Here is a 27,274-nt window from a genome sequence, read left to right on the forward strand (position 1 = left end):
GTTTCTAGTGCTTTATCCTGTACCTTTTCTGCTTAATTATTTTCCTAATCCTCTCTGTCTCAGTTCTGGATTACTTAATAGGTGGACTAAGGGCACTAGCAAAGCTGGGGCACCGATAAGAGAGAGAGGTGCAGAGGGGCAGGGGAAGGAGGAAGGGAGGAAAAGGGAGGGAGAGGTATTATGTATCAACCAGTGAATCAGCATATTTTGCAATGAGTATATTTAAAATGAAACCATCTTAATTTCAATAAACTAAGTTTTGTTTTACAGCTTATTATTTTAAAAGTTATGCATTTTACATGGTAGAGGGCATCATACTATGTTCACTGAATTAATTGGATCTTTTCTTTTTAAAACATAACAATCATTAATATGAAGATTATCAATATTACCCCGGGCTTGTGGATTCATTTAATTTCCCTCAAATTCTATATGGATTAGGTCAAGGGCTAAGGTTAGAGTTATTAAGAACAAGTGCTTAGTGTAGATACTTCCTAATAAATTTCAACTCTTGTTCTAACATGGGAACTATCTGCTATCTCTTGTGATTTCCTCTAGCAAGCACCAAAAGGAGGGGTATTACTGAAGGTAGACAGCAGTGAAATGACTAACATTGTTGGCATTTAAATCGTGACATTAACCCTGGCTAGAATGATTGGTTCATCAGTTTCTATTTGCAAGTATAATTTTGTCAATGGAGAAAATGCTAAGATTCCAAAAGAAAGAATAATTGTCACTTCTTGAAACTTTACTCTTAAGTTTAGGGTCTAAATATTGCTGCCCTCCCCCCACTCCTGGCCCCCTTCCTGGGAAGCTGAAGTGATTTTATGCCAGTAATGAGGTACAATAGATCAGCTATAAGATTTTGGAGTAGATGAAGACTAAACCCCAAGTGCTGAATACTCAGAGTATAAGATAAAATATTCTATGTGGAGAATAGAATTCATACTATCTTAAGATAAAGACTGTGTGTGTATGTGTGTGTGTGTGAGAGAGAGAGAGAGAGAGAACAAGAAAGAGATGAGGATGGGGGGATGGAGGGGGAAGATTAAAGTAGAGGATATAACATGAAATCCTGAGAATTCTATAAAAGCTGCACTTCTTCTGAGAGAGAGGTAAGTGGCTTGTCCTGGGTGGAAAAGTCCTTTTGCCCCCAACTCAAGTCAATGTTGAGAATGATGGACAATAGGTAGGAGAACAGCCCATGAGTATTGGACCTTTACTGATTGGATTTTAGTCTTCCCCATTTTACCTTTGGTCTGCATGTAAATCTGCTTGGTTTCCTAGTGATATAACTCACATTGAAGGAGAATAGAAGAATGAATCCTTAATTTGTTTAATTTGAAGGTGAGAATTAGGAGGTGAGAGAAAGTTTAGATATGATCAATGCTTGTTAAATTAAATTTACAATTATGCTTCCTAAAATTAAGGCAACTTTTATTTGTGTAGCACTTTACTGCTGACAACCAACTTTACAAATATGCTATAAATTGATTTTATGAAAGCATGAAAAATATAGCTCCTCCCATTCCTTGTATGGTACTTGAAGCTCTAACTCATGCTTAGATGTTCTAGGAAGATTATTCTGCAGGGCTGCAATATGGATTGAAGAGGGGAAAGTTGAAGGATAGGGAGACTAGCTGGAGGCGGGAAGAGAGAAGACTAAAGCTGTGAGGCTGGATACGATAATGGATTCTGTAGAAGGGACAGAGAAAAATAACAATAGCTAACATGTATGCAGCTTTTACACTGTGTCTGTATTTAATTCTGACAAAAATATGAGGGAGTACATATTATTATTCTACTTCATTTGGGGGTATATCCTAATTTTACAGGTGAGAAACTGATGTATAGAAAGATTAACTAACTTGTCCAGGGTTACACAGCTAATAAGTAGTGCAGCCAGGATTTACACCTTGGCGATACGGCTACAGAGTCTGTATTTTATTTATTTATTTATTTTTATTTTATTTATTATTTTTTAAAGATTTTATTTATTTGAGAGAGAGAGAATGAGAGCAAGCGAGCACATGAGAGGGGGGGAGGGTCAGAGGGAGAAGCAGGCTCCCTGCCGAGCAGGGAGCCCGATGCGGGACTTGATCCAGGGACTCCAGGATCATGACCTGAGCCGAAGGCAGTCGCTTAACCAACTGAGCCACCCAGGCACCCCAGAGTCTGTATTTTAAACCAGTACACAAAATTTGATTCTAGATGACCAGGGACAGATGATGGGTGAGAAGTGCCCAACTAAGAAATGATGAGCTTAGTTTGGATATGTTTGAGATGAAGCTGACCACAGAACATCTAAGCAGAAAGTGCAAAACTGGCTCTCTGGAAATATACATCTGTTAGTTAGGAAGGTAGAGGATCCATGAAAGTCAGAAGAATCAACAATGGAGACAAAAGAGCAAAGGCCCCAGGATTGTCAGAGAGGAATAAGGGGAGAGTTGAGGTGGAATAAAAACTAGAAGAATGATGGGCTGCAGAGGAGAACCACCTTCATACAATGTCTTGGAAGCCAGGCAAGGCAAGATTCTACAGAAGTAAGAAAAGTCTGAGAAAATTCAAGGAGATTAAAAACTGAAAACAGCCTATTGAATTTTGAACAGAAAAATAATAGAATCATTTCTAAAGAGAAGTAATACTTTTAACTGTTACTAATTTATTATCTGTAATGTGCCAGTCACTTGGTCTGTGAATATTAGAGTTATTCCTTAAGAACAGCTTTGAAAAGATTAATATCATGTTATAGACGAAGAAATGGAAGCTCAGAGAAGGAAAATAACTCATCTAAATTCAATAATTGATAAAACTGAAATTAAACTGAGATTTATTCAACTCCAGAATCACCCTTCCTCTGGATTGACACCCCCCCCAACAACAGAAAAAAACAAAACAAAAAAAGCACCAAACCCAGCAATCTCCTAGGGGTTACAAAAGAAATGAATGATGAGAAATGGATCGAAAGTGGTAATTTGTGTGAATATGTCATATCCTCATTTTTGTTTTGTGGTCCCAAGTGCAACAGATTTATGTCTGGATTTTTTGATTATTACAACACATATTTTTAGAAGGTAAAGACCTCGTACGCTGCTGCTTCTAAGCTTCTCCCTAGCAAAGCACTCCCGCGTTAGACTCTTGTTACTGCTTACGGGGGATGGTAGGTTGCCTCTGGCGGAGTGATCTGGAGCTTTCCCGGACTTGTGGGTTGTGATCTCAATCGCATGACTGCCCCACCTCTTTCCCTACTTCCGCCGATGACTCATCTCTCAACTGTTCTCCCAGCATCCACAAAGTGAAGTAGTGGATTAAAGAAAAAAAAAGTGAGAACAAGAAGTTATATGTGTGAGCTAACATGGCCTTTAGCCTTGCTGTGAATGTTCCCAGGTATTAATCTAAACTTCTCTCCAAAGAAGGACCATGGATCAAGTTTATAGCTGCTGTTTACGGTTCTGTGTTTGAGACTGCCTAGAACATGCCATACCTAAAGCTACAAAAAGAATATTTAAAAGGTTGACCAGAGCTGAAGTAGAGCTGCCAATCCAAAAGAACGATGATGAAACTCAGCTTCAGAATGTGTTCCAAACTTTGGTAAAATCTGCTCTGTGAAACTTTCCTTTCTTTATAAGTCTACGTGTTTGCTTAGTGTACCAGAGATTATTGTTTTTATTAAACCAAGCTTTATTCAACAATGCTGTGTACCAGAGAGATTATAATCTATGAAGCGAAAAAACCAAAAAAACCAAACCAAACCAAACCAAAAAAACAAAGAAACACCAAAAAAAAAAACCAAAAAAAAAAAAAAAACCAAAGTCATTATGCAGTTAAAGGAAAGGGCATAAAAGGCTCCTTTGGCGATCAAAAATGTGAAAAACAGCTAGGAAAGTTGTGCTTTCCCGGAATATTTCCACTAATCATGTAAGGATTCATCAACCATTTCATCATAGGGGAAAGGCTGATCAATCAATTTATGACTGAACATCTGTGCTAGGAACCAATGAAATTGGCAATCCAGAAGACTCAGCAAGGGAGGGGGGAGTAGGGACTTTAAGAAGGAAGACTTGACAGGAAACGACAGATGTTGGCGAGGATGGGGAGAAAGGGGAACCCTCCTACACTGTTGGTGGGAATGCAAGCTGGTGCAGCCACTCTGGAAAACAGTATGGAGGTTCCTCAAAAAGTTGAAAATAGAGCTACCCTATGACCCAGCAATTGCACTACTGGGTATTTACCCCAAAGATACAAATGTAGGTGATCCAAAGGGGTACATGCACCCCAGTGTTTATGGCAGCAATGTCCACAATAGCCAAACTAGGGAAAGAGCCAAGATGTCCTTCAACAGATGAATGGATAAAGACGATGTGGTGTGTGTACACACACAAACACACACACACAATGGAATATTATGCAGCCATCAGAAAACACGAAATCTTGCCATTTGCAATGACGTGGATGAAACTAGAGGGTGTTATGCTAAGCGAAATAAGTCAATCAGAGAAAGACAAGTATCATATGATCTCACTGATATGAGGAATTTGAGAAACAAGACAGGATCCTAGGGGAAGGGAGGAAAAAAATGAGACAAGATGAAACCAGAGAGGGAGACAAACCATAAGAGACTCTTAATCTCAGGAAATAAACTGAGGGTTGCTGGAGTGGTGGGGGGTGGGAGGGATAGGGTGGCTGGTGATGGACATTGGGGAGGGTATGTGCTATGGTGAGCCCTGTGAATTGTGTAAGACTGCTGAATCACAGACCTGTACACCTGAAACAAATAATACATGTTAAAAAAAAAAAGTAGGAAGGGTAAAGTGAAGGGGGGGAATCGGAGGGGGAGACGAACCATGAGAGACTATGGACTCTGAGAAACAAACTGAGGGTTTTAGAGGGGAGGAGGGTGGGTGGATGGGTTAGCCCGGTGATGGGTATTAAGGAATTAAGGAGGGCACGTATTGCATGGAGCACTGGGTGTTATATGCAAACAATGAATCACGGAACAATACATCAAAAACTAATGATGTAATGTATGGTGACTAACATAACAAAATTAAAAAAAAAAAGGAAGACTTGAAGAGAAATCTTTCCAGTGAATCAGGACACCACTTAGTGTAAAACACGAGTTGGTTTTTCTCCTTCAGCCTGGCACTTGCTGTTAAACTTTTGGAAATTAGCCAGTGTTGTAATTAACACCTTCCTTCCCGCCCCCCCGGCAATATGTGCTTCTCTCAGTCATTGAAGAGAATATGATCCACATCTTTTTTGATGATGAGGTCACTGCAAATAACATGAAGCTCTTCATTCCTTCCTATAGGGCTGAGCATTTTAGGGAGTGTGCATGATGGCTGGACCTTCCTGGGCACAGATTAGTTTTCAGAATTTGCTGCCTCCCCCTCTTAAGTGGTGGAATCACCCAGGGTGGCCCCAGCTAAACAATGTGGATGGAACTAGAGGGTATTATGCTAAGTGATATAAGTCAATCAGAGAAAGACAAGTATCATATGATCTCACTGATATGAGGAATTTGAGAAACAAGACAGGATCCTAGGGGAAAGGAGCCATAGCTGGGCTCACCACCTCTGCTCTCTCGGTTCTCCCCAGAGACCTCATTTCTTCCACTGATAGACTCTCAGGATGTCACCAACATTTCTGTCCCCAAGTCCAACCCTATCCTGTATAAATGAGTAATTTTCACAACAAGAAAATGCTATTTTAGAGTATATAAATTTCTGTAGTTGACTCCAAAATGAATACGAATGTGCTCCTCTTGTCAGAAAATTCCATTATTCCAAATCACCAAAACGTTGTTCCCTTTACAAAGTATTTCCCACATCTGCCCATTTCAGCATGGACTAACAATGCATTCCTTCCTTCAGATCTTTGTCAAAACTTCAGCTCCTCTTTGATCCTCTGGATAGGTTGGTCCCCTCTGTCATGTACCCTCATGACACTGTCCATTTCCCTTTCTCACACCTGTTGCCCTTGTAATGGTGGTGTCTTCTCTCCACTGGGCTGCAAGCTGTGTGGACAGTGGGACGGGGTCCGTCTCGTGTGCCACCACGTCCTCAATGACAAGCGTAAGACCTGGTACCTATTGAGTTTGCAGTAAATACTTACGGAATATTGCTAAGTGAACAACTTCAGTTTCCCTCGAAAATGGTTATCTTTAACACCTGTCAGTTCTAATTGACTTTACCAAAAATTGGTGCACCTACAAACTTCACAGGAACGAAGAACTGTGCAGTGATCGTAGTACCTCTATTTGTGTAGCACGGTGCAGTTTGCAGAGCTCTGTTTTCTCCATTATGCTGTTTGCTTCTCACAATCCCACTGTGAGCTAAGTAGGGTGGGTATTGCTGTCCTTATTTAAGGCATGAAAAAGGTGAAACTCGAGACAGTTTTCTACCTCTGTAAATGGTGAGCAAGGACTCACTTCCAGTACCCACTGCTAGCCCATGTCACCACCCCGCCTCATGGTTAGTAAACCCTTCCACCAGGGTTTTTCCCCTTCACTTCCAGAAACATCGTTAGACCCTTTTAATCCACTTCGTTTGCAGTTGGGTCAGTATTGTCTCTTTCTTCCCAAACAGTTTCACCAAACCACCGGCAGAGTTGAAATCAGGGGCCTGGTGACTGTCTAGCTCAGAATTCCACTCCACTAAATGTGGATTTCCCACCCTCACTCCCTGATAGATCTTACCAACAATGACAGTGTCATTTTCTGACCTTACACCGGTGCATGGCACCATGCCAGCACAGAAAGGGCCCTCAACGCAGTCTTTGTCAGGAGCGCATGCTAGTTCTCTGTCGTAGAGTGAGCTGAGAGACCATCTCCCACTGGAAGGTCCCATAGGAGTGTCAGCAAAAAGGTACCTTTTTTAAAGCTGAGTGACCATAGAGGACCCATGGTGGCCTACTTTACATTCATTAGTTCATGTGTTGCCTTCACCAGTCCTGTCACTTGTCCATGTTATGTTATTATGAGTTACAGCTGTTACTGAAATACAGTATGTCATCGTTACATTTTGGTTCTGTTTCAATGAACAAAGAGTAGAGGGCCAGGAGGCAAGTGCCAAAGCCTCTCCAGGCTCCTTTACTCTGGGGATCCCGGCCCAGGGAGCTGCTGAGGACTGTCATAGGTGTTGGGTATTTGAGTCACTGCCACATCCTCTGCAAGAAATTGCCTTGTCAGTTGCTACTTTACCCAAGTTTGGCTTGGTTAGGATTGATAAATGACTCCAACCCCTTTCTGTCTCTACTGAAAATTCTCCAGATACTCTCTTCACTCTCTATGAGAATTTTATAACCTGGAGCTTCTCTGTCATTTAAATATAGTACGATCCTGTGGCAACATGGGATTCACATATAGAGTCTGGGTGTTGCATATTCCTTATTATGCAGCATATCAGCAATATGTCTTATTTACAAAGTAGCTTCTACTGCCATTTTTAAATTAAGAGACTTGGATTGGTCTATTATTTGCAAGCGATTTCAAATGTAGATTAAACTTGATAAAAGTTTTTAGTAATTGCTAACATCTTGATTACATTTAATGTATTGCACATATTTATTTTATAATTACAACTCAGAGTTAAATGAAACCTGCTTCCCATAGGGTCACATGCATTCTCATATTAATAAAGAACAGCCAAATAAGAATGATTTGGCTCCTAGAATGACAATATGAAAAAATCAAGTGTGAAGGGGATTAACTTACAGTACTTACACGACCTTGTAAAGACCATTTTTACTTCTGGAGGCGTAGGGGCTTTCTAAATGCAGTGTGGCAGCCATTTTAGTGTTAACCTTCCCTTCCTCATGCTAGGGGAGTACAGATTAACCATGTAATGGATGTATTTTTAGTGGAAAAGAAAATTGCCCTGATAATGAACCTCACGTTTCTCTTGCTTTCAAGTAATAAACGACTGGTGGCCTTAGTGCCCATGCACAGTGACCCCCCGTTCAATACCCGAAGAGCCTACACCAGTGAGGATGAAGCCTGGAAGTCATATTTGGAGAATCCCCTGACGGCGGCCACCAAGGCGATGATGAGCATTAATGGTGATGAGGACAGTGCTGCTGCCCTGGGCCTGCTGTACGACTACTACAAGGTAGGTCCCGCAGCCCCGCCTCCCTCCTCTGCCCGCCCCCACAGACTCCCGTCCTCCCCCTCCTCCTCCTCCTCCTCCTCCCTCCCCCTCCCCCTCCTCCTCCTCCATGGGAAGAGGGGAGAGAACAGTATTTCCACGCCTGCTTTGGAATTCAGCCTGCTTCTGTTCTCCTTGCCTCCCTGCTCTCCCATCAATGGAGCACAACTTCACCACCCACCCAGAGGAAATTTTCATTTTGGGGTCATTACTTCTGTGTCCTCTGTTCACATGCGTACATATTGTCTCCATGTAATTCCTACTTCGTACTGTATTGCAAATACTTCCTTGCTGCCATTTTCACTTGATGATTTTTGGTGAATAAAAATATCACAGGGGCACCTGGCTGGCTCAGTCAGTAGAGCAAGTGACTCTTTGATTTCAGGGTTGAGAGTTTGAGCCCCATGTTGGGCGTAGAGATTACTTAAAAAAATTACATTGTGTGGCTTTACCTTAATTTAGTCATCGCTCAGTTATTGGGCATTTAGGTTGCTTTTCAGTTTCTCATTTTATAAGAACGTTCAGGATTTCTAGATTTCTATATTTTTTTAGTTTTATAAGGAACATTCCAATGAGTGTTTTGTGGTAGGCTTTTGCAGCAACTCCAAAACCTGATTTTGTTATAACCCTGTTTCCATTTGTTTTGATGGGTACTAAATATTTATTTTGAAAAACCTTTAAAACAAAATGAATGTTATTCACTTACATTACAAAAATACCTGCCATGCAATACCCTCAAAATAGGAGTATTTTGGGAAACCTAATGGGAAACAGTGGTCTGTCTCAGAAACGTATGACCTGCTCCCTTAGCACTGGTGAAGTGTAAAAAATCAACATGTATTTACTGAATGAGGAGATTTATTGCCAGCTTTGATTGTAAACACTGCTGGCTTATGCTGGGAATTGGCACAAAGGTGAGAATGGCTGTGTTTATTTTGCTGGTTGGGCCCAGTGAACATTTTATTTTAGAATAAGCACTGAGTCCTCACCTTCCCCCTCTCTCCATCATGAGATCACCCAAGAGGAACAATTCTTTTAATATAAGCTTTAGTCTCTTCTTCCTGTTTTCCTCTCTCTTTCCTGCTTTCTCTATCCTTCCAGCAGTCTCCACGTTTGCAAGTCGTGTTGTTTCCTGTCTTGCTCCTAAACCAGAGTTTTCATACTTTCCAGAGATCTCCTACCATTAATGTGACCCTGATGTAAACCACTTGGGTCATGACAACTTCCCTTTGTGGCTTTTATAACTATATTAAACTAATATGTTAGGTGATAGTTTTGTGAGGCATTGAAGAAACATATCAAGATATATTTTGAAGACATGTATTTTTCTAATTTTTTAAAAATAGATTTTATTCCATCACTGTGAAATGGACATCATTTCAGGTATCTGTATTAGATGGCAATTCTTCTGTATTAACGAAAAGAGAAGTATATCTCAAAGCAAAATACTTGGTAACATATGAAGGCCATGTATTTTATTTCCCATAGGTTCAGAGGATAATTATTAGTAAATATGGTACCTAGTTACCGTTCCTCTTGCATATTTTTGATATTTAAAGGGAAGATGAAATATTGCTATCTGTAAATATGTTGAGATGCAGAATAGGGAATTTATATACAACTAAATTTGTTGCCAAGTCTATAACTCTTCTGTTGAATTAATATTTTTCAGGGTTAATTTATTAATTTAAGATATAAAATATTTAAATAAAATGTTTCCTGAGACTGTGTGAACAAGTAGAGTTACATGGCTCCTTTTATTCCACACAAACTTTATTATATTTTTGCTTGAAACATTTTAAACATTAAAGAATTAGTCTTGTTTCCCAAAACTATGTGCAAATGGTCATTTTCAGGCCTTAGATCTCTGACATTCATGCCTTACATATGATGGTATTAAAGTTTCAACAAAGTTAAATCTACTTTGAGAATAGACCTTTCTGTATGAAGTAAAATATTAATGAAAAAAGAGATTCTATTTTTTGAGTCTGCGTTGGGAAGTTAAATTATTGTAACAATTACTGCCATATTATCACTTAAATTCTATAGATTTTTTATACCTCTTTGGAAGTGCTAAATACACCATTTTTCCTCGCTCCTAAGGTTGGACTACATCGCCCCTCAGGGGACGGTAGTAGGCTCTGTTAGAGAGAGGAGAGTGTGACGCACAGCAGGCACTCAAGAAATGGCCATCTCTGTCCTTGGAAACTGCAAAGGCTTATCTTGGTATCATACTTCATACCTTTCAAAGTCGTTTCATGTACATTTTTAAATTGTCACCACAGGAACACTGCAGTGAAACCCATCAGGTTTTATATTTTATAATTCAGGCCACTAAGTGGGATTTCCTCAAGGTCACAAGACAATCCTGTACATTTCCTAATTCCATTCCATTATTCTGTCTGTTATTAGTCTGCAGGGCTGCCATAACAGAATACCACAGACCGGGGGGCTTAAACAGCAGAAATTTATTTTCTCACAGTTCTGGAGGCTGGAAGTCCAAGATCCAGGTACTGGCAGGGTTGTTTTCCAGTGAGGCCTCTCTTCCTTCCTGCCTTGCAGGTGGCTGTCTTCTGGCTGTGTCCTCAAATGTGTGGGTGTATACTTCTCTCTGTGTGTATACCCCACTGTTATGATCTCATTTAATCTTAATTACCTCCTGAAAGGCCCTATCTCCAAGTACAGTCACACTGGGGGCTAGGGCTTCAACAAATGAACTTTGCTGGGACACAATTCAGTTCATAACCTGTCCACCATTAGAAATTGCCCTTTTTGAACCCTCATTTAAAGATGGGTTCAAATTTTTAAAAATCCAAAGCACATTAAATGGGATCTATTAAAAATAACCAAATTGCTAGAATTCTCAAAATTTAGGGACTCAAATATAAGCCCGGTTTTCTATCCAATTCAAGCTACTTATCAATAGCAGCTCCAAAGTCAAGTATGAACTTTTGATGAATTTCAGGCATGACAGAAAAACAGAACGAATTCCATTAGTTAGTGAATTTTAGAAGTGGTTTGACTCACTTTATCTTACTTCCTTTTCCCCTGAGGGAGCTGGTGGTTCATTATCATTTGATTCTAGTTCTATGAAAATATGCTTCTTTGGCTAATTGGTTCCCATCTGTTCTGTTGACCATGTAGTGCTGGAAACCAGTTTGTTGGTTTGCTTGTTTGTCCATTTATATAGCCATCTATTTATCTGTCTGTCTATCTGTATATCCATTTGTCCATCCATCCATCCAACAAATACTCACTAATCAGCTGTGACTGTCCAGCAATGGTGATAGATATGGAGGTGGAATGGATATCCAAAGGCAGAGAGGACACTTTGACGGCTCTGCTGAGAGAAGGAGCATTGCGTGTTTGAGATACAGTGTGACTATATGCATGGCAGTGATGGGGTCTGCCAAAGTTGAGGTAGGAGGTTTTTGGTGCCATGTTTTCAAGAAATGGAAAGCATTGAAGAATTTCAAGTATGAGCATAATGAGATTAGACTTGCATTTTTAAGTTCAGTCTGAATCTTCTTAATGGATTCAGAATGGATTTGCTGGGACTAAGTGAAGGAGAAGAGAGACCAGTTGGGATGCAGTGCAGTAGCCCAGGCAAGAGATGTCAGAGGCTGAACCAGGAGGCAAACATACAGAGGGGAAATGGATAGATTTGAGTCATATGGGACTTAGCATAAATGTCTTCAAGATTCATATTAGAGCATGTATCAGAATTTCATTTTTAAGGCTGAATAATATTCTGTTGTATATATATACCACATTTGATTTATTCATTATCTGTAGATAGACATTTGGGTTGTTTCTAGCTTTTGGCTATTGTGAATAATGATGCTGTGAACGTTTATGTTTATCTGTCATCTTCAGTTGATAGTAGGAGCTATGTTTCATTCAGCTCATTTCCATCTAGCACTTAGCAATGCCTGGCACATTGTAGACCCTCAACATTGACATGTGAACAAAAGACTTAAAATTGATTTATTTTATTCTTATTTAACAAATACTTATAAAGTACCGCTACTCCAAGTGCTTTGAAAAAAATTAACTCACTTAATTTTAGTAAAAGCACTGAGTCATACGACTGCCCTTAAGCATGGTTTAGAGAGTTTAGTTAGTGTTAGAGCTGAGTTTCAAACCCAGACAATCAGGTCTAGGTCTTGACTGGTAGCTACCCTGCTATGCTGCCTCCCTCTTCCAGGTGACTGGGTTTGCATATGTATCCAGGTGAGTGGAAACTATAAGAATTTCTAGAAGAATCTAGAAGAGGGATGCTTCTCATAAAGGCTCTTTTATATCAACATAATGAAGGCTGCATTTGGGTGCAGAGGAGTTTGGCTAGCATGAAGGTGTGGAGATGTAGCAAAATAACACAAAAATAAAAACAAACAAAACATCCAGCCAACCAGCCAACCACACAAACAAATCTAAACCTACTATTCATGTGTCTGAAACTATAGCAGAGATAAGCGAATGATCCGTGCTGCAGTAGGACGGTTGGATGGTGGTCAGAAATGCAGCTGGTAGGGGTGTCTCTTTTCTCTAGTAGCACTTTTTCACTCATCTTTCAGGTAATGTGTTGGCATTGTGGTTGCAAAGACAATAATAAAAGTGCGTTAGAAGAAAAATTGTGGAAGCAAGGCTAGAAGCTACGGAGGGGTGGTGGTTAAAGGATGGTCCAGGTATTAGATGCTCCTGTCCTGCTGCACAGTGCAGCCCCATGCCCAGTTTGCTCCCCTCTCTGTCAGCACCTGAAGTCCCTCATCAGAGTGGAGGGTCTGTCCCTGTTCTTTGAGAGGATGCTTCTTGTAAATCCAAGATGATTTCTCTCTGTTCCGGGGTCCAGTTTCACCCTCCACTCATGGTGCTCCTTTCCAACCTCATTCACTCGCATGGTGGGGTGGGCTTGAGGGTGGTCAGGTCCAGGCAGAGTTGCCTGTCAGCAGGTGCACAGCAGAACCATAATCATTATGGCCTTCTGTTTATCATCACCCCTTTGTGTCTGATCCACTGTCATTGCCAGTCATGCTACTCACCTTTAACCATCACCTGCCTATCGCAAATCTGCCACCTTTTCCCAGAGAACATTCCATTTCAGTTGCTTTGCTTATGCTGGTCTCTAGCTCTGCACTTAGTCACAGTTGCATCTGTGTAAGTTTGACTGATGGTTGGTGATATTTCTAGGTTCCTCGAGACAAGAGGCTGCTATCTGTAAGCAAAGCAAGTGACAGCCAAGAAGAGCAGGATAAAAGGTATGGTGTTATGTAAAGGAATATGCCTGGCTCCCCAAATAACTCTTTCTATGTTTTTGAAAACAACAGTATTAAACTAGTTTTTGTTCTTGAGAGGAGATGGGATCAAGAAGTTTAGCTTCTTCTGTCTGTCTTTTAGAGTATGGACCAAAACTGGATCTCTCCGTAGGGAGAGCAAATTGCATATTTTGGTTGTGCACCCAAAGGGTCATCAGCAGGCTCTTGATACACCCTCTTTCAAGAAGGCTGAAAAATCCTTGGTTAGAGGTGAAATGCTGGCAAGATAGCCTATTTAGGGGTGAACTTTCCTGATCAGTCCCATGGCTGGATAATTGTAATCAAGCCCTTGAGGGAGTGAGCCATGGAGAGACTGCTTTTGATGAGGGGCAGAGGAAGGAGGCTGGACTGTTTCTCACCCCGGAGGCAGCTGGAGGAGAGCCCTGAGTAACAGCAGACACCATGAGCGTGCAGGGGCAAGAAAGATGTTAGGAGATCTTTATGTGACACCCCTTTCCTGCAATCCTGAATCGAGAACCAATTGAAAAACAAGACACAGACAGATTAAAATTAAAAAGGAAAAAAAAAATCAGTTTTATTTCTGATTAAGCCAACAGAGAACGAGATTTTTGAATCCACAGTTTGCAGCATGTCCATCCTGGTTTAGATATGTCTACTCACCCAATCTCAGGCAGGACTCCAGTCCTCCCTGAAGGGACAGGCCACTGTGGTATGGCAGCGGTGACTAGAGTCCTCTCTCTTTGGCCAGGATGATCCAGACCTAAGGAGGGCACCAGAAGGGACTGAACCACCTTACTTAGCTACTTGTCCCAAACCCATCAATCAAATCTGTCTCTTTCCTGCAGAGGAATGGAGAGAAGCCACAGTGTTTTCCTATTGGTGATTCTTTCATATGGAAATATGAAGCCAGGAGAAATGAAATACCCTGCTGGCACGTACATCAGACTCTTAACCTGGCCTTGAGAGGAACTACTTACGACATTATGATCTTGTTATATGACTAGCAGCGAGTCACCCCACCAGCCAGCAGCCCTGGGCTGTGCATCACCTCCAGAATATACCCTCAGTGAAGATTAAGCCTGTCTGCATCTGATTTGCAGTTTCAAAGGGATCTTGTGATGCTCCACACTGTCTTGGGGCCCTGGGGCCCTAGTTGGTAGCAGTGATGACAGGGAGAAAGAGCCTGGCACTCTTCAGGTCCTGTGACTTCACCTCCATTTTAGCCAGCATTTATTAAGCTAAGCATGTGCTGTCTGCTAAGTCGTATACTAGTAATCATAGAAGGGTCAGGGGAAAACATGTTTAAGATATGTGCTCTGCTGTCTGCATCATAATGGGCAAGAGAGACCATTTTTTTGTTAACACATCTTTTAGAACAACATGAAAGAGTGATAGCCCCTCATCATATTTCAATGGTTATTTTTGTGATTTCAGTGGAACACCTTCAAAAATACTGGCAGTGAGATATAGACAAAACCACCTTGTATAGACTAATTTTGACCTAGTAGTCTTCTGGTTGAATGTAATTTGGAAGGATATCATTTGATCTGCAGTATATTCATGGATTAAGGTGCCATGTGCTAGCATACTATCATTACAACTGTCTGTTTATAGAAGTTGGTACTTGGAAAAATAACTGAAAATCTCAATGGCGTGATTGAGATTTTTTTTAAAAAGTATTCAGTTCAATTTTAAATTCTATTGCAGGTGAGTCAGTAGCTCTCAGTAATTCTTACTTTGTTCTGATCATCCATTTTATGGATGTCTTTCTGAAGTTCTCTAGCTTCTAAAACTACTGCAGGCGGGTACATATTATAGAATGATGTTGCATCTAATATTCCCTCATCATAAGATGATGATGAGTGGACTAGGTTTATACAACTCCGTAGTTCACTTATGTTTGTTTATAAGAGTGCCCCAAATATTTTTACTTGTGTTTCTTGTTTAGAATTCATGTGTTTTGCATGAATGAAAGAATTAATAAATTTGGCCTGAAATGGACTCTAACTGTAGAGGAGTTGGTTAACTTTGAGTATTTTGGCAAAGGCAGTAAGTCTTTGTGCCACGTCCAGAGGAGTGGAAACTGGACACTTGCTTTGGTAGCTAATCAATGTAGACCAGCCCCTCTTACATCCAACCTACAAGACATTATCTGCAAATATTAATAGTTAATCCTCCACAAAAGAGTCTGGGGTAAAATTAGTTTGGGAAATTCTGGGTTATAATTAAGCAGGTGAAGGAATGCCTGGGGGCCTTTACTGTGTTCATGATGTTTATGGCTCACACAGGCTAGTTTTGTTATGGCAGTTTTTTAAAAAAATACTGATTTTATCACGGACTCCTTTCTTTGAGGAACATCTATTAACATTCCATGCAATGCTCTAAACAATGGAGTTTAGGAAATGCTGACATAAATGGGTGGTCTGGGTTTGGCATCATCTAGCTAACTGGACTCAGATTAAACGTAACTTCTAAATTTTCGCTGTATCTTATATACAGAGTCACTGTATTGCTATGACCATGAAAGCAGGTTATTACTTAAAGCAGAATATTTGTAGACTTGCAGTTTTATTCTTTAAAGGATTACTTTCTAGAATGATTTCTACAAATTTGTGACAGACTCCAAGAAGTTTAGGTATTTTTCTGTTGGCTTTATTCATGTGAAACCATTCTTTCCTCAAGCTTCATTCACTTTGAGGTTTTGTCTGAGAAATCAAAGCTAAACTTACATAGTCCTGCTTGAGAGTTAGGCATGCTTAGAGGAGCTAGGAGAGCTTTATTCTGGGAAGAACCAATTTTATTCAAATATTTCTTTCTATGAGAGATGCCAGTTAGCCCCAGAAAGATCATGCTAGTTTAAGAGGGAAAAAAACAGAATGAAACCCAAAACAACAGATACTGGGGACAGGGCTCCATGCAAAATATGTATTTCTTTTTGTCCATATCATTCAGAATAATCCATATATAAGTGAGAGGTGACCCCAAATTTAACTGACCACAGGGGCGTTGCTAGTAAAATCATGGTGCTATTAACCATACTCTTCCATTGTCTAATTTCTCTTTGCTTCTGCTCTCTCCCAGAATTCTGTAGTAGAAATAGAAAGCATTTTATCCCAGCCTGGCGAGAATTAATTTTCCAAACCCTCTCTTTCTCTTTGTACCAGCCAGGAGGTCTGAGATCTGAGAGATCTTGTTTTACATAAGTCCAGTTACACCACTCCCTCAAGCCCCAAAAGTAATTCAGTGCTAAGGATATCAATGAGCTCATGTTGTTTCTCAATTCAGTGAAAACATTTTAATGATAAATTCTCATTGCCTTTTTTTTCTTGCAAGGAGTTTCGCCCACAGAACAGTGTAAAATATTCTTCCCACTGCCCCCCTTCAAATTATTGTCTCGCCCTGTATGTCTCGCCCCCATCTTTTTCAAAAAGCTCTTTTGTAACTTTTTCCTTTGAAAGTTTTCAAACACATCCAGGAGTAAAGAGGACAGTATAATGAACCCCCAAATACCTGTCCAATTCTCCTGGTTCAGCAATGGTAACTTTTTGTTACACCTGCTTAATCTCTACCTTTTCTCTCTTTCCCTTCTTTTTTTTTTTTTATTGCAGTGATCTTTAAAATAAGTTCCTGACATCATGTCATTTCATCTCTAACTACTTCTCATTTGTATCTCTAAATAAAAAGGATGTTTTATTATATAATCTCAAAATCATTATCACACCTACCTAAATGAACAATACTTCCTTAATATCACCTAACTCCCAGTCCATATTCAATTGCCTCAAAAATCCTATTGTCTCATAAATGCCTCTTTGGTTTTTCAGATCAGGATCCACACAAGATCTACTCATTTGATTGTTATGTCTTTCAAATCTTTTAATCTAGAACAAGCTTCCCACCCTCCTTTCTTTTTTTCATGCCTCTAACTTACTGAAGAAACCAGGTCAGTAAGATGTGCTACATTCTGTTTGTATGCTTGTTTCCTTTTGATGTTGTTTGAGTCATTCTTCCAGCCTTCTGTATTTCTGAGAGCTGGGAGTTAGATATGAAGCCTTGCTAAATTTAGGGTCAACTTTTTTTTTTTCCTAATTGTACTTTATAGGCGGGCTGATTGCATGGTACTGGGAAACACATGTCCTACTTCTAGTGATGCAGAGATCCACTGCATTCCCTTGTAAATTTCACCATCAACTTTTCCCCTAATGGCATTAACATCCACTGATATTGCTTGCATCAGTTATTTTATTAGGATTTGAAAAATAATGATTTTTCTAATTCTGTTATGTTGTGTCGGGGGGTGGGTTTCAACATGCAGAAACTGTCTTGGCACCAGTGAAGCCCAGAGTAATTTGAGTGGAGGAGAAAACCGAGTGCAGGTCCTAAAGACTGTTCCAGTGAACCTTTCCCTAAATCAAGACCACCTGGAGAATTCGAAACGGGAACAGTATAGCACAAACATCTCTGAGAGCCCAGCCATCATCCCCGTATCAGGAATCACAGTGGTGAAAGCTGAAGATTTTACACCCGTTTTCATGGCCCCACCCGTGCACTATCCCCGGGGAGACGGTGAGGAGCAACGTGTGGTTATCTTTGAACAGACTCAGTATGGCATGCCCTCCATGGCCAGCCACAGCACCTACCTCAAGGATGACCAGCGCAGCACCCCAGACAGCACTTACAGTGAGAGCTTCAAGGATGGAACCACAGAGGTGAGTCCCTGGCCCTGTCATCTGCAGCCAGGACCTAAACCCAGAAACCCCAGCTAATTTTGTTTCTGTTTGCTTTTTAAGGTGGACAAATTAATTAATCTGTGAGCTTGGGGTTTAAAAAATGTGTCTGTATCTTTATAAAAAGGTTTTAATAAATCTTTGGTCTATGTGTATTGAGGAATATTTCTATTTTTCTTGACTCCTGGGCACCTGGATGACTTAGTTAAATGTCCAACTTGTGATTTCAGCTCAGGTCATGATCTCAGGGTTGTTAGATTGAACCCTGTGTCGGGCTCCACGCTGGATGTGGAACCTGCGAAAGATTCTCTCCTCCCTCTGCCCCTTCTCCCCACCCTGCTTGCATGCTCTCTCTCTCTCAAAAAATAAAATAAAATAAAATAAATTAAATTAAATTTTTTCTTGATCCTTAAATGACATTTATTTGTTTTAGTTTTAGTCTTAAAATTAAATATTTATGAGGAATGAAGAGATGTTTGTGTGGAAACTTCCTACTTTGTGAAGTTTTCACTTTGACCTCTTCTGGTTTATTACCTTTCAAGTGGTAGCTAAAGATGTTGACTGCATTTTTTGAAACAATGTAACTCTGTAAGACCTAGTCTGAATACTCAAGCAAGAATTTGTACTATCAATAATCAACTGTTGTATGTATGTACATTTTATACTTTGCAGATAGAGATCATGTATTCTTTTCATGTGCCTGTAGAACTTACACAAACAAGGTTCTCGGATTGCTTGTTTTATTTTTTAATTTTTAAATTTTTTAAAAGATTTATTTATTTACTTTAAAGAGGGAGGAGAGGGACATAGGGAGAGAGAGAATCTCAAGCAGATTCCACACTCGCTCAGTCACATGACCCTGAGATCATGACCTCAGCTGAAACCAAGACACTTAACCAACTGAGCCACCCAGGCACCCCTTGCTTGTTTAAGTTCACAAGTTTTAAGTGAAGTTTGAGTATTTCGGTAATTGTATACAACATCAGAATCAATAGAAATTTCCCTCACCCTAAAAGTTTTCTTGAGCCCCCTAGCTTTGAAACCTCCTCTTTCTTGCTCTGGGTAAGCACCAATCTGCCTTCTGTCTATAGTTTCACTTTTTCGAGATTCTGTTTTGTTGCTTGTATTAAAAGATTGTTTTGTTGACTTGCTAAATAGTATTTCATGGTAAGCATATATCACAGTTTGTTGATCTGTTCACCAGTTAATGGACAGATTTGGCTGTTGCGGTCTTTTGAATAATGCTGTGAACGTTCACGTGGATGCTTTCACGTGGACATGTGCTTTCGTTTCCTGGGTAAATACCTACGATTGGAATTGTAGGGTCATATGGTAAATGTGTGTGTAACTTTGTAAGATACTGCCATACAGTGTTTCAAGTGGCCATGCCATTTTCCTTCCCACCAGCAGTGTGTGAGGGTTTCAGTTTTCCTCATCCTTGCCCAACCTTGGGGCTGTCAATCTCTTTAACAGGAGCTATTTTAGTAGATATGTGATGGTGTCTCGTGGTTTGAATTTGCTTTTCTCCGATGTGTAGTGATGTTGAACATCATTTCATGTGTCATAATTGGCCATTCTTATAACTTCTTTTGTGAAATGTCTGTTGAAATATTTTGCCCAATTTTTAAATTGGGTTAGCTGTCTCCTTTAGTTAAGTTGTTAAGAGTTCCTTAAATAATGTGAGGTCAGTTACATGTTTCACAGTCTTTTGTTTTTTTAACTATGTCTTCCAAAGAGCATCCGTATTTAATCTTGATGAAGTACACTTAATCAAGTTTTTCTTTTATAGTTGATGCTTTTGATGTACTGTTTAAGAAATCTTGGTCCAGCCCAGTGTCACAAAGATTTTTCTCTAGCTTTTTTTCCCTAGGCTTTTAATAGTTTTACCTCTTACATATAGGTTTATGATCTGTCTTGAGCTTTTATAATGGCATAAGGGAAGGGTTGAGGTCCATTTTTTTTTTTTTTTTTTTGGTCATACCTATATCCAGTTGTTCCAGCACCACTTGTTAGAAAGACAGTCTTGTCTCCATTTAGTTGTCTTGGGATCTTTGTAGAACTGGTGTAATCGTGGATTAGTTCTTCAATTTTTGACCCAGAATATTTAATGCATTTTTTTTTTAATTGGTTCAGGTCAGCCTCTTTGACATTTAGGAGCAGTGCTTCTCTGTTTGAGATGATGGTCATGGGCTTCCCATTTTTCAGTCCACCCAGGACAATAAGAGACAATAGCAAAAGGCAAAACTCGTGGTTTCTAATTTCCTAAAGAGGAGTTAGTGTGGTGGCAGTGTGCCAAATACTTACACCCTGCTGCCCACTTATTTTGCCATTGGGACAAAATGCAGCTACCTGAGATTGAGATTGCATCCCAAATAACAATATTCAAAAATAATAAACATTTGGGGACCGTACTTACTATAGGCTGGGCATGATTCCGAGTGAAATATACTCGTTTCATCCTCGCAGAAACCCTACGAGGTATGTACTATTTCTGTCATCTCTATTTTCCAAATGAGGAAACTGAGGCACAGAGAGCCTGCTGATGCCCATGGTCACACTGCAGTAAGTGGCAGAGATGGGACTCATCACAAGCTCTCCAGCCCGGGACCAATATCCTTTCCCGTTACCTCTATTCTCTCATAGAAGACTGTGCGGGGTCTTCTAATCCTCAGTAGTTCCGTTCCTAAACACAGTGAGTGACTCACCCAAACTTTTTTTTTTTTTTAAACTGAGTGTCCTTTATCAATGTCATTAGATGTTTCTTATCTTTCAGATGGGGAGAAGAAGAGCAAAGGGACTGGCTGTCTGCAATGTTGGGGGAGAGTTAGATAGACAAGCTGCTCTGGCAGCTCCCTCTCTCCTGGTGCCAGCCATTCCTGAGCTCCTGCTCTAGTCTCTGAAACAGGGAAAAAGCAGAGTGAGGCAAGACGAATTCCCTGCCCTTAAGAGGCTGCCTTATTTCTTGGGTACTGGTAGCTTTCTAATCAAACTTTTCATGTCCTTGTAGTAAAAATATTGTCTTAAACTTAGCTTCCTGGGCCATATTGCTTGAAATAGTTAATAGTTGGAGTGCTTCTGTAGGAAAAGCAAGTTACTCCACATGGGAATGTGAGACACATGCTTTTTCACTAAAAGTTTGCCACTGATGTTTTTCTCACCAGGTGTGGAAATAGTCCATTAGTCACAGAAGAGCCCATGGATGTGGCCCAATGTCAACAGAACCATCATGCTGTTTGGGGGATGTGTTATCAGTTGTGTTTGTGTTGTAGATAAGGAGGCTTGTGAAAGGAAACTATTGTATTTTGGGTTTTATTTGGAAGTAGATGAGAAAGTAACTTACCAGAAACTCAATGTGAAGACTGTTCTCACTAAATTTTGTTTAGCTGCCCTCCTAGCCTTGGAAATCACTGTTTACGTTGCATATTGTATTTAAATCTGACATAAATTAAATGGAATGATCTTTAGTCATGGCATTGCTAACCCGTATTAAGATTAGGTGAGCTCAGAGTAATTTCGCCAAGTAAATTTCACTAGGAAAATTTGTCTAAAATCTAGTACTTCTTTTAGGCAAACTATTAAAATGGCTAGGATTCTTGTTGAATTAGCAAATTTCGTTTTTTTATTTGAGAGAGAGCATCAATGCAGGGAGGGGCAGAGAGAGAAGGAAAGAGAGAGGGAGAGGGAGAGAAGCAGACTCCCTGCTGAGGGTAGAGACGCAGGGCCCAGTCCCACGACCTGAGACCATGACCTGAGCCAAAATCAAGAGTTGGACACCCAAATGACTGAGCCACCCAGGCGTCCCAGCACATTTCATTTCTTATCAGAGACTGATTCTTCTGTATGTATGTATAGGTGGGTATCAGAGAAGGGAGCAGTTTGGCTCAACTCAGGCTGGGATTTTTTAAGACAGTGGTAGCATTAAAAAGTTCTTTAATGGATTGATTTTAGCTAATCGGATTTACATTTTATTGTCCATCCCCTTTGTAATAACATTTGGTAAATATTTACTTCTACTGGTGTTAGGAGGACAGAAGGAAGGATGCTTTGACTTTTGTCCTGTGGAAACTTACTATCTGTCTATATTTGTGAAGAGAAATAATGATAGTTCCCATTTATTTTGTAGTATGTGTCAGCCACCGTGGCTTACATATTTTATTTCTAATCCTTACTACAATTCCAAAAAGGTGTTATGGTTTCCATTTTACTGATGAAAAGACAGAGGTTCAGAGAGGTTAAGAAACTTGCCAAAGGTCATACAGCTAATAAGCAAAAGAGTATAACTGATACATACAAATCAGGGAGGTATTAACACCTAGGATGTTTTTAGGAAACATGTAAAACTTAAGACATGGAAGGAAGAGTTTTTATAGAAAAATTATATAGTTGTAATAAGAATCAAAATGGAAGGAAGAGTTTTCTTATTCTGTACTAAAATTTGGTTAAGTTAACATTAGTCTACCTAGCTGTATGAATTAAGGAGCACCAAAATCTCAGTGATTTAATACACTAAAAGTTTATTTCTTTTTAATAATAATCCTGATACATGTCTGTAGACCTCTTTTCTTATTAATGACTCGAATCCAGATTCCCTCCATTTTGTGACATTACCATCTCTATATGTGGCTTCTGGGTCACCCCTGCTGGGGAAGTGCGATCCTAAGACTTCAGACTGACTTGTAAATACTTTGACCTGGAAGTGACCTGTATCACTCTTGCTCCTATTTCATTGGCTAGAACTAGTCAGATGGTCTTAACTAACTGCAAGAGGGCTGAGAAATTTAGTCCTGTTGTGTACTCAGGAATAAGAAGAACTGTATATGGGCAAACACCAGATATTTCTACCATGTATTTCATAATTCAACCCCTGGTATATTATTTGTCAAATTAACATAGTTTGCAGAGAATCCTGAAATGAAAGCAAAGAATGAGTATTTGTCATACTCAATAGACATATGATTGATTTTATATTCATCTGTAGACTGATACTGGAAGTAATCCTGAATTTTAAGCCCTGTCCAGCATGATTTTTAACTGGGAGTTCATTTCCTCCCACATATTTAAATAATAAAACCTTAATAAGAAAGATATGGTGTATTACACACACACACACACACAAATGGAATAATAAGCAATCATAAAAAAGGATGCAATCTTGTCATTTGCAACAACATGGATGGACCTAGGGGGTATTATACTAAATGAAATAAATCAGTCAGAGAAAGACAAATACCATATGGTTTCCCTATAAATACAGAGAACAAACTATTGGTTGCCAGAAGGAAGAAAGGTTGGGGATAGGCAAAATGGTTGAATGGGGAGTGGGAGATAGAGGCTTCCAGTTATGGAATGAATAAGTCATGGGGATAAAAGGCACAGCGTAAGGAATATAGTCAATGTTACTGTAAAAGTGTTGTATGGTGACAGATGATAGCTACACTTGTGGTGAGCAGGGCATAACATATATAGACGTTGACTCACTATGTTATACACCTAAAATTAATGTAACATTGTGTGTCAACTATCCTCAGATAAAAAAAAAAATTAAAGAATAAAATCTTAAAAGTGTTGAATCAGGTACTAAATTGGAACATAGTGTCACTTGTGATTAATGCACTTGATTTTACTGTTTATTTTAAACATATAGTGCATACGGTACCATCAGACATCTATCATTTTATTACATCAGTTTGTTTTTGCATCAAGCAAAATTTTGGGAAATCCTTAGCATATACATTTTATGCTTTAGGAAGCTTGAGATTTCTCTATGTGTAGTGAAATTTGATGAGCTTGGATGACCCGTTATTCAGTCATAATAGTCATTTTCCCACCTCATGAATAAAATGGCTATGGAAACCCCACATCTGTTAAAGCTGGTACTTTGCAGCACCATTTGATACTTTGATACTTTAATCACTCTTTCCTCTTAAAAATGCTCTTGGCTTCATGTCCACAGTTTCAGTTATCATGTATATCCTAAAGACTTTCAAATTTTTTTCTCCAGCCCAGTTCTTTCCTCTTTGCTCCAAACCTTTATATCCAACTGCATATGACCCTCCACCTATCCCAAATCTGATTTACAATCTTTCTTTGTGTTCTCCACCTTAGTGGGTAGCATCACCATCCTGGTTTCTTAAGAAACCAGGATATTTTCTTGATATTTTGCTCTCCCCTCATCATCCATTATCAATTCTATCAATATTACTTTCTAAATATCTCTCAAATCCATCCATTTGTCTCCATTCTGTTTCACCATATCATTATCTCTGGCCTAAAACGCTGCCTGCTTTTGTACACTGTACCGGGGATAATGTTTTTGACATGCTTATCTGATTTTGTCACCCCCCCCCCCACTTAAATCCTATTGCTTTTAGGATTAAGGTCTAAATCTTTAACAGGTATACAGTGCATTGCATATTCTGCTTCTCCTTTGCCTTTCCCACCTCATCTTGTACCTCTTTCCTCCTTGTGCTCCCTGCTGTGGGCTCCATCCAGTTCCGTGAACCTGATATACTTCCTCTTGCCTCAGGACCTTTGTGCATGCTGCTCCATGTTCTAGAACTGTGCTATATAATGCCATAGCCGCTGGCCACATGTGGCAATTAGAATTAAATAAAATCAAGAGTTTAGTTTCTCAGTCCCACTAATTACAATTTTAAGTGCTCATTGTGACTGGTGGCTACCATATTGGACAATGAAGATACAGAACATGTCCATCTTCACACAAAACTCTATTGGACAACACTGTTCTAGCATATTCTTCGTCACCTCCCATACCCTTTGTCCTTTGTGACTTTCTCAGGGAAGCCCTCCCCGTCCTCCCTTCAGTTCCTAGTAGAGTCAGTTTTCTTTGTATCTAAGTATCCCAGCCAAAGACTACCATGAACACTTCTGTAATCAGGATTACATTTATTTAGTCTGCTTCAGCAGGGGACCCTTAGGGACAACTCAGTAAGACAGAGTTCGGAGGAGCTCTTCATAGTGTTTGGGCTTATACTGGGTAGGTGTTAAGGAGGGATTCTGTGATAGCCAGCTTTGGACTGGATATGAGAAGATATTGAGGCAGCCTGGAAACTGGGTAGCCATTGTTTAGGAGGTGAGATGAGCACAGCAGGACTGAGGATGTCTGTCAAGAAAGCGCAGTCCCTCAGAAGGAGAACGCGTTATTCACTTTTGTGGCTGTGTTACTGTTTTCTGGGCTTCTGTTGGAAACATTCCTGTTGGCCTTGTCTGTGTGCCACAGTGGGACTGATTTTTACATTCTTAGTTGTGCTGTGTTCTCCTGTCCTAGGACTCTGTTGCTTTTCTCCAGAGTGCTTGCACACAGTTTGTAATTTTTTTAATGAATGACTTTTTAAGTAACATGTTTCCTCTCCTAGACCAGAAGCTTCATGAGAGCAGAGGCCTCTTCTCTTTTGGTTCACTTTGGTACCCATAGCACCTAGCATGCTGCCTGATACAAAGTAGAGGCTCGCTCAGTCTTTACTGGAAGAGTGGATGAATGAATAAATGAATGATAAGACCTAAAAAATTGGTGGCTGATCAAAGACGTGGAATCAGAAAATATCTGATTTTCTGACAACTGAAGAATCATTTGTCTTTTTACAGTAGATTCTTAGCAGATGTCTCTTTCCTCACACCCAAGAAAAACACTAGAATTCTAATATTCAAAATTTAAATAGAACATTCAACTATTGCCTGATATCTCAAGTCCTTTTAGAGTAGTCTTTAAAATATGTTATCATACCTTCTTTACTATCATTTTTCTCAGTCCAAATGAAGAAATGTATGGATGCATTATATCAAATTACAGTAAGGTAAAGTCATGTTGGCTTTTGGCATCCTACAAATTATATTAAAAGGTTTCCAAATAGTTGGTAACTGTAACTGGAAAGACCCAAACATTTTGACTGTGATTCTTAGTACTAAATCATGTAGGCCATATGACCCATCAATGTGATCAGGTCTCATAAAGGATTGTGATGTTTTCCAGGTGGAATAACTTTCTTTTTTTTAATTACACAGGCAATATAAAAGAATTAAGGATGAAATTTTAAGCTTGAAAAAAGCAATATCCACATTGGTAACATGTCTACTATTTTTATTTTTTCATAGTTCTTGTCCACATGCACTCATGTTATTAGAGTAAGATTATTTTAGTCAGCATACAGTTGACAGTCTCTTTGAATCTAAACAGTTGTGGTGTATCGCACCTTCTCACATCACCTGGGGGATTAGAACCATTGAATTGATAAGTCCACTATGTTGTAGTAGACTAGCCTATCTTCAGGCTTCAGAGTTCTGTGGCATGGACGATAAAGTCACTGAGGGCCACGTTTACTAATACTGGTTCACCATGTGTTGCTCTGGTTACTGCATATTCCTTCAAAGAAGACCTTGGAAGTGCATCTCCTCGATCTCTTCCTTAAATGCCCTTTTCATCATGCTACCCTCCTACTCCAAAATGTCTTAATTCTTAACTATACTAAATGTAAATACCTTTTCATAGATCAGCCCTTTCCAATAGAACTTTCTGCAGTGATGGAAGTTTTCCTTTATTCTCTCTAATATAGTAGCCACTAGCCACGTATGGCAACTTGGTACTTAAACCGTAGCCGGTTGCCTAAGGAACTAAATGTTTAGCCTAGATTTTTAGGTCCTCTCTTCATAATCAAATCAGGCCTATGTCCTTGGTCCCATGTACGTACCACATTTGTACCTATCATTTTGTCTTGACTCGTGTTGGTCCTCTTTCCGCTGAATGACTTTTTCTCAATTCCTTCATTTAATCCAGCTTCTCTGTAGCTTCCAAGGGTTAGAACAATCTCCACAATTTCTGTGAAATGTTCCTGTAATCTTGCTGACCTTCCTTCCCTGGCAACGGCCATTTTGTGCTTCTCCAGCTAGGACACCTGAATGAATGAATGAATGAATGAATGATTCAAAATAGACTTTCACATCTAGTCATTTGCTGTATTTTACTTCCATTTGTTGTTGTTGTTGTTGCTTATGTGACTGTACTCATCTCCTCAACTAGTTTTTATATCTTTGAGGCCAGGACAGTGTTTTATATATTTTCTGTATTTCTCTTGGCACCAGTCAGTTGGTGGAGCCCCAGAAAATTCCCATT

At 39.7% G+C, this 27,274-nt stretch overlaps 1 protein-coding gene across 1 annotated transcript in view; it reads left to right on the top strand.

The window, feature by feature from the left end:
• Positions 1 to 27,274, top strand: part of GRHL2 (grainyhead like transcription factor 2) — a 156,881-nt gene that overhangs the window by 37,771 nt on the left and 91,836 nt on the right. Inside the window, exons 2-4 of the mRNA XM_035011655.1 lie at positions 7,913 to 8,108; positions 13,335 to 13,402; positions 17,736 to 18,129. Coding sequence (XP_034867546.1) covers positions 7,913 to 8,108; positions 13,335 to 13,402; positions 17,736 to 18,129 — 658 coding nt within the window. The remainder of the gene's footprint in view (positions 1 to 7,912; positions 8,109 to 13,334; positions 13,403 to 17,735; positions 18,130 to 27,274) is intronic.

Source organism: Mirounga leonina, unplaced genomic scaffold, assembly GCF_011800145.1.
Source record: "Mirounga leonina isolate KUSES-001 unplaced genomic scaffold, KU_Mleo_1.0 Mir_165, whole genome shotgun sequence".
In the NCBI taxonomy this organism is placed as follows: Eukaryota; Metazoa; Chordata; class Mammalia; order Carnivora; family Phocidae; genus Mirounga; species Mirounga leonina.